The sequence below is a fragment of the Charadrius vociferus genome, unplaced genomic scaffold, assembly GCF_000708025.1.
Source record: "Charadrius vociferus isolate BGI_N301 unplaced genomic scaffold, ASM70802v2 scaffold399, whole genome shotgun sequence".
Lineage (NCBI taxonomy): Eukaryota > Metazoa > Chordata > Aves > Charadriiformes > Charadriidae > Charadrius > Charadrius vociferus.
In genome coordinates this window covers 245,388-253,560 of record NW_009653080.1, presented here as the reverse complement: position 1 = coordinate 253,560, position 8,173 = coordinate 245,388, and the positions used below count along the sequence as shown (strand labels likewise).

General features: G+C 45.4%; 1 protein-coding gene across 1 annotated transcript in view; it reads right to left on the bottom strand.

Annotated features, from left to right (window-relative positions):
• The window catches only part of ZNF592 (zinc finger protein 592), a 36,791-nt gene extending 30,019 nt beyond the window's left edge, over positions 1–6,772 (bottom strand). Inside the window, exon 1 of the mRNA XM_009893125.1 lies at positions 4,457–6,772. Coding sequence (XP_009891427.1) covers positions 4,457–6,772 — 2,316 coding nt within the window. The remainder of the gene's footprint in view (positions 1–4,456) is intronic.
• Positions 6,773–8,173: the final 1,401 nt, after the last annotated feature.

The window sequence follows — 8,173 nt, the reverse complement described above, 5'->3', positions numbered from 1 at the left end:
AGATGTCCCTACTGTTTCTGATGTCCAGACCACATCTGTATCTTTCTTCCTTCCTCCAAAGTAACAGTGACCCAGCCATGTCACTGTCATTTTGGCCACACCTAGGTAACTCATTTACTCGTCATCTGTCCTATTAATATGGGCTCTGCCCAAGGACATTCAGAAATACAAGACTGAGTATTTCCCAAGCCAACAACTGGAACAAACAGAAAACCCACTGATCACCTTTTAAACAGCTATGGGGAAATGTGAAGATGTTAAAGTAATTCACAAAGTCATGGTAAGAAATCCCAATTAAAGTGAGAAGTCTTAAGTATCAACACAGGATAAGTTTTCTCGTGGAGCAGAGCCAGCTTAGGTTGCTCCTCCTCTCCAATCCAATCACTCCTGCCTCTTACCACAGCTTCCTCGACCTTTAGCTTCTGGATAACTGAAAACATCACACTGAAAAACAAGTCTTTTTCCTGTTAGGTCTTTTCTTCATCAGCCCCGTTGGATCAACCCTTCCTTTTCAACAAGGTGACATGCCTGCTCCATATCAGGTCTAAAAAGGTTTTTGAGTTAAAAGCACTACAACTGAGCACTTCAAAGCCTGTCTGGTTTCTCAAGTTATGGTCATGTTAAATGTGCATGTCACAGTTAATAATCCAGATTTGGTGTCATTTAACAGGAGAGCTTCTAAGAACATTGGTCAAAAATCCACCCAGCTTATCTTCTGTAGGTCAGGGGTCTCCATCTTCTAGTACAAATGCAGGTGCTGCAGATAAATCACTTTTACCCTTTGTCTTCAGCCAAAGATGCTCTTTCCATTATACATCCATCCTTCCCAATAACCCTCTTTTTTAGGACAATCTGCTACCAAGCATCTGAATAGTCACAGACGATAAGCTTTAGGCCATAACGCAGTGGAGACCTGCCCTGCTACTTCTTCAAACTCTTTAAAATATGTAAGTCAAGCCATAGCTTTACATAGAAAATATCAAGATACTCCATACTTTCTCAAGGAGGCATGGCAAAGAGTTTGTGTCCAAATTCTGGGACTGAGTAAGAAATGTAAAAAAAATAAAAGAAATTTCCAAAATACCAGAGTGCAATTTTTTGTTAGCTTTAAGAAATTAGGACACATTCTCCCCCCCACCCCATACAGTTGCTTCTAAACCAACGTTTTAATATAGCGAGAAAAAAACTCAGGTATGGAGGAAGAAATACACACCGATTTTTGCTCAAATACACAAAATCATGATAAAGACTAGATAATTAGTCTCTTGAGATCTGGGGATGCAGTTCATGTCTGAGCTTGCCCACAACTGTTAACGCCACCTCTGCATCCTGGCACTGTCCTACAACAGCAGCGTGCTCCGGATCAAGCACAGGTATGCAACTACTGCTCCTGTACCCTTTTTTTAAATTAAAAGTTACCAGTATATAAATCAACAACTTCTGCCATGAGGACATAGCGGTTTTGATCCACTACTGGGGGCACTAAAAGATTTGTGATGTTGAATACAGGTGTTACATCGATACCTTCCTCAGCAAGGCAGTTTCTACCACTGCTCCAAAAAACAAGTGACCCGGCACAACTCTGGAGATGAAAACCACTTTTACGACCTAAGAAAGTGTTTGTGAAATCAGTCACTTGATCATCTCCAGCTTCTACCAACTCTTTTATTCTGACCGAAATAAAAAGAGCAACCCAAGGAATTAGAATCACAGAATCGTTTTGGTGGGAAGAGACCTTTAAGATCCTCAAGTCCAACCGTTAACCCAGCACTGCCAGGTCACCACTAAACCATGTCCCTCACCACCACGTCTACATGTCTTTTAAACACCTCCAGGGATGGCAATTCCACCACTTCCCTGGGCAGCCTGTGCCAACGCTTTACAATCCTTTCTGTGAAGAAATTTTTCCTGATATCCAATCTAAACCTCCCCTGGTGCAACTTGAGGCCGTTTCCTCTTGTTCTATCGCCTGTTACTTGGGAGAAGAGATTGACCCCCACCTGCCTACAACCTCCTTTCAGGGAGCTGTAGACAGCGAGAAGGTCTCCTCAGCCTCCTTTTCTCAAGACTAAACAACCCCACTTCCATCAGCCACTCCTCACAAGACTTGTGCTCCAGACCCTTCACCAGCTTTGTTGCCCTTCTCTGGACAGGCTCCAGTTCATTAATGAAGCTCCATTAGCTCGTTAATGCAGAGTCAGGGATATCCACAGCATCTTCTCAAAAAGGGTTTGGCTGGTTAGTGTTTTCCCATTTCAGGAGCTTATGATGCATACTCCAACAGCCTGACCTACGTCCTTCTCACACCATGTTTAATATCAGACTTGCTTAACATTCATTAATGCCCTGATAGGCAAAACCTTCAGCTTCTCCTGCCTCGTTACTGATGGTAGCTACACAGTGTGCTACCCAAGTGAGATACACGATGTCAACGTGATCCACACCACCTCTCTTGGACCGCTCAGAGAGGCTGAACGTGGTACCTATCGACTGCAGGGACCCCTATGAGACCACCGAATCTCACCCATCCTTTTACCTCTCAGCCCAGTGACACCAAATACCCCGGGTACTGCTAGAAGGCAGAGGGATGGTTTCCATTAGCTACTGCTAAATCTGGAGGCACACAATTACAGGCATATGGGCACAAACTCTTATTTCCTTTATAAATGTAATAGCTTTGCTGAAACAGATGTTTCGGGAACAGCACAGAGCACCACCGGGCAGTCTGGAGGACAGCAGATACAGTGGAAAAGGACTCCCAGAGCAAGGCACACATTCCGTGGAGTATAAGCGTGGGAAGATCAAACTGGGAGGAGATGGTTTTACAAGCTCTAACATCGCCTCTTCTTCCAGTTTTTCAACGCTTCTATTCCAGAAAAATACTACAAAAATAATCTTACATCTAGCAGACCTAACTTGAAGCAAGAGACTTAAACTCTTGGTTAAGTTACAGAATAAATTATTTCATTACAAGCTAAAAATACTTACTATTGGACATTCCTTCTCTCTTTAAGGAGCTCTTGAATAGATAATCCCACAACAAAAATAGGAGATACATTTTTAATGCGACTGATTAACATTTTAGCTCACTTTGGAGCACTCACTGTATCACTTCAACCTGAAGATTTTCATTCCAGACTGCTGACATTTCCTAAAAACGCATTATAGTCGAAAAATAAGTTACAGCATTGACAGAGAACGGTGCTTGCTGGCCTGCCTCGGGTAAGAAACCTGATTACGTGGCCGCACGGATCGCTTCTGGCCTCACCATTTTTCACGACACGAAAACCATTCAGCCATAATCTTTTTTTTTTTTTTTTTTTTCCTGATGATGAATTTAAGAGAAAGGTAACGAAGCACCTAAACAGGACTGCAGCGACCTCAATACTCCTGCAAGCCACTTAACAAGCAAAGGGAGGCCCTGGAGCGTTCAGGCACTACGATGGCCGTGGCAGAGACTGGCCATCACCTCCCCGAATGTCTCATGTTGGCATGGAGTCCTTGTTCGTGGAGGTTGTGGAGGAGACTGCACTGGGAGTCTGCCAGCTCTGCTGGCAGCCAGACCAACGTGGAAAGCTTTCACCTCATCTAAAGAGATAACAAGGAAAGATTCCTCCTCCTGGTCAACTTCAGGTTGGTTTATACTTAAACAGGATTGACCAAATTTTCCAAAATAAAAAACATAAACAAAGCGTAAGGTCTTGCTACATAATGAAGAGGATCTCCTCCTCTTCATCACTAGAAACCTAATTTGGAGTTCCAAAGAGGATTCAGACCCCCCATCTGCACCTACGAGGGAGATCTGTGAAGGTGGCGGAGACCTGAGCAGGGCAGCACTGGAGCAAGGCAGGAAGCCCCTAAAAGGTTCTTGAGCCCTCCTATGGAAACACGGCATCAACTCGGCCCCTCCCACCCAAAGGGCAAAAATAGCCAAAAATAGCCTTCCACCCCACATACCACCCCGCTCGCCTCTCAGCCAGTCCTGTCCCAATACACACTTTACCACGCTAACAGTACAAACGGCACCCGATGTTCAAAGTGTTACAGGGAATATTTTGGCACAAGTTTTAGGAAAGGTGTCAGATCTCCTCTGGCCACGTTTAGAGCACAAAAACCTGCTACGGGTAATGCTCTGCTGGTCCTCCCCTACAGCACTCCTGCAAGCTTCATCCAAGTGATCTTTGATCTCCAACACCTTCCTTTGATGCTCAAGGATCTCCGTAGTCTCCTTACTACCCACTTTTTGCTGGCAAAGGGTAAAAAGAGGGCAAGCAAGCAACACTAAACATCCCTCCACGTGCACACGTCCAGGCTCATGCGTATCCCAAATCCTCGCCACAAGCACTTTTTTAGGCAAAGGGACTCATTTGCCACTGCGACGCCTATTTTGTCCCCTGGAGGACAATCTCTTTAAACTCAGCGAGATTTAACTAATAACATTAAAATGATGACTTACCAGTCTCTCATTATCTTCTGAGGTTCTCTGGTAATGAGCTGCTAAAGCAACGTAATCCTGCGCCTGCTTGTTACACTCTAAACACTTAAGTCCATGACGGATTAGTCTCAATGGGTCCGTATAGAGAGGCAAGGCTGGCTGAGCGTTAGCAGAAATTCCTCCCCCACCTCCTGAAGCAGCACTGGGCTTCCGTGAAGGAGAGGGCGAGTGCAAAGTCTGAGGAGCCAGAGAGGCTGAAGAGCTTGTAGGAGAAGGTGAAAACATTTGGTCTAAGGAAATTGGTTTCATTAGCAGCTGAGAACACTGCATGATAAATCCTTTGCTCTTATGATCTCTTGCATGTTTAAGCAAGCTACACTTATTAAAAAAAAGTAGCATAGTTGAACACTGAGTGCACATGACTTCAATATGAACGCTTCGTCTACTATAGTGTTGAGTCAGGCTTTTCTCTAAGGCAAATGAGTCCCCACATTCCAGGCAACAATACCCAGAGGCAGGTAAATTAATACTGGTGTCAGGTGGAGGGCTAAGGTTTGGAGTATAGGTTGGCACCGGATTGGCACTGTGTAGTACTTTATTAAACGCCTCCACAACGACGGGAGCAGCTTTCTTGACTTGGTGCACCAGTGGCACAGACATCTGTGTCACCTGAGGCTGGTTTCGCCTCTGCGCGGACGACTTCGCCGTAACAGAAGCAGCAACACTATGCGGGACTAAGTTGAGATTTGCCAAGTGCACGGCTTTGGGAAGAAGGCTGGAGGTGGTCACGTTGGACGGCTGCACCACGATACCTTGATGCTGCCTCTTAACGCCTACTTTTATGGCACCGCCGCCACAGTTTGGCAGTGGAGATAAGGACACGGTACACGTGCTGTTTGCAACAATATCTGTTTTCATACCATCTGCGTAAGGACTCGCTACGTTTGATAGCTGGATAGCCACAGCAGCCCCATTTTTGGTTGAATTCTTGCTACCCTCGCTTTCCATAACTGCACTCGTGTCAGGGGATGGGAAAGATTTGATAAACTCTTCGGCAGATGAGGTTTCCATAGGCGACTCTTCTGAAGATTTGCCCAACTCATCATTTTCTGGCAAAATTCTAGTTACAGTTCTTTTAATTTCACCAGAGGATGTCTTGATAGTCTTTATTCTAACTTTGGGAATAGCTGGCGGAGAGCCGGCTGCCATGGAAGGAGAGCCTTTCCCACTGCTGTCGCTGCACACACTTCGAGGACTCTCGGGCTGCTTGCTGGCCTTCCTCACCACCTCTAAGGGGCTTCGGGGACTCTTTGGTGACTTGGGCATTTTTGGACTTCCCTTTGTCCCGTCTTTAAAAGGACCAGGTTCCTTGGTAAGGTTTGGCTGGTCGCCTTTGGGAATACACGCAACCTTTTTGGCCTGAAGAGCTACTAACGCCGCCACACAGGAGGACAACTTCGAATGAGTTGGCTTTAACCTCTGGCGAGGCGGTACCGACGAAGACATGTTCAGCTCGGGCACAGACCCCTTACTTTCTCCTAAATTATTGTGAGGGAGGTCTCCAAACACCAAGCCTTCTCCAAGAAAGCTATTGGTATCTACCAAGTCCTTGCTTGACTCCACAAACCTCTCTGTTGCTTTGTCTTGTTCTCTCCTGCTCATTTCCAGCCTATTCTCTGGCTGGCAGTGGATTTCCATCTTTTGTTCCTTTTTACAGTATTGATCAAACATGCTTAATTCGGGCTCTGGTACCTTCCTAAGATGATCTAGTACTGAAGCTCCCGTTGCTATATACATTGAAGGTGGTGGAAAATACGGAGTTTGGGCATGTTTGGGTTTATCACCAATACTGTTCTCTTTGAACGCGTCCTCTGGTTCAGGGCTGGAAATCGGGCTAAACTGACTAAACGTTGGCAAAGGCTCCGACTTGGACTGGTCCAGTTTATCAGAGTAACTTCTTGAGCTGTCGCCATTAATAAAAGTTGACTCAAACTTGCCATAATTATGAACTAAAGCGTGAGCCTCTGATGGCAGATCAGACCCACGAAACCCATTGTGTAGCAGACCAGTCCCGAGGTGATTCCCCTCTTTTTCTGCCTCAAAGGACTCCTGGCGACTCGTGTTCTTCACTATAACACTCACAACAGGAGCATCAGAGGGAGGCAAAGAGTGGGATAAGGACGCATTCTCATCTATGCAGATTCCCGATGACTTCAGGTGATTCTCATTCTCCTCCCCAGTTGGCGGGATGGTCTCCTTGGCATCAAGGCTAGTCGGATCAGGGATGTCAAAAGCAGCCAAGAGGTCATCGAAGTCTGGGGTTTTCATGTCCCCCATGATGAAAGCTACAATTAAAAGCAAAAAAAAAAACAAAAAAAAAAACGTTGTCAGGTACATTTCCCCCAAGGAAAACTTTGCTAAGACTCATTTGTGGTAAACATCTTATGTGACAAAAAACACAACTGCCCAAAACGCTAAGGCAGCAGGGCACAAAGGCTAGAAACATCCATGGCAGAAGTATTGCAAGACTGAATGTTTACACACAAAGATATTAGTCCAGCTTCTTCAACACAACTTTCAACACAACAGCACTGTTTTGTAGGGCACTATGGGGAAGGAACCTCTCCTGCCCTAGCTGTGCCTGGAGGATCAGGAAAAGCTCAGGTTCCATCCTGCCTGAGCTGGCAGGGGCAGGTGACAAGTGAGAGTCACTCACTTCACTCCTGTCCTGCAACACAATCCACTTTCTACGGGTTGTGGGCAGAGCTGCTCCTGGTGCTTCAAGCAACGAGGTGGGAGAAAGCATCCCCGCCTCCCAAGGTCCCCAAGAACAGAGCTGGTTCGAACATGACCTTTTAAATGACACCAAGCTCGTGCAGGGAACATCTTTTCAACCTGTCAGATGTATTACTACTCCAAAACTGGCCATTGTCATGAGCCTCAAAAGAAAAGATTCAGAAGCACATTAGCACAGGGTTTCTTGTTTGGTTGGTTGGGGGGGGGGTTTAGGGCTAATAGGCAACAATCACTGCCAATTTCTCAACAGATTGTCACATCTAAAGAATTCAGTCCTCCTTCAAAAAAAAAAGGCTGGAGTAAACAGGTGGCCCAAGAGAAACAGGCCTGAAAATTGAGATGACTCCCTACCCAGAGCAATTTAAATAATAGAAGTCTTCAGTAAATATTTCAATACAGCAGCTCAACGCACAGTAAACCAAGCAGGGTTTGGTTGAAACAGGGGCAATCTTTAATTAGGTAATGACGCGAGGCAAACCTGCCTAAAGACAGAATAAAGGATCATATCCAAATCATAACACAAAATGGTGTTCCCAGCCAGCTCTTTCTTTATAAGCCCCCCAGAAGGGAAGTGGGAACTTAGATGCTAACCACAGAGACCTACGACAGCAATAATCAGGCTCTGATGAGATGCATAATGAAAACTGACAGCACAGAATCACTTGAACATTTGTGTTCACTACCATCAGGGATACTGTTTTTCCCCACTTAATCAAAACATTTTCAAGTTGGTGCAATATATAGACTTCCCAAATATTTAATAAGCCATTCTTTTAATACATGTTACATTTAAACCCCAAATTTATGTGAACTGATGTACGTAGGGGAGGAATAAAACACCCCAAAAGAGCATCACCCGAAGTAGCAGAGCACCAGTTCCTGCTTGGCAAGGAGCACCCACGGGCAAGGTAAATCCTGCCACGCTCACTTGACTTGGGCTGC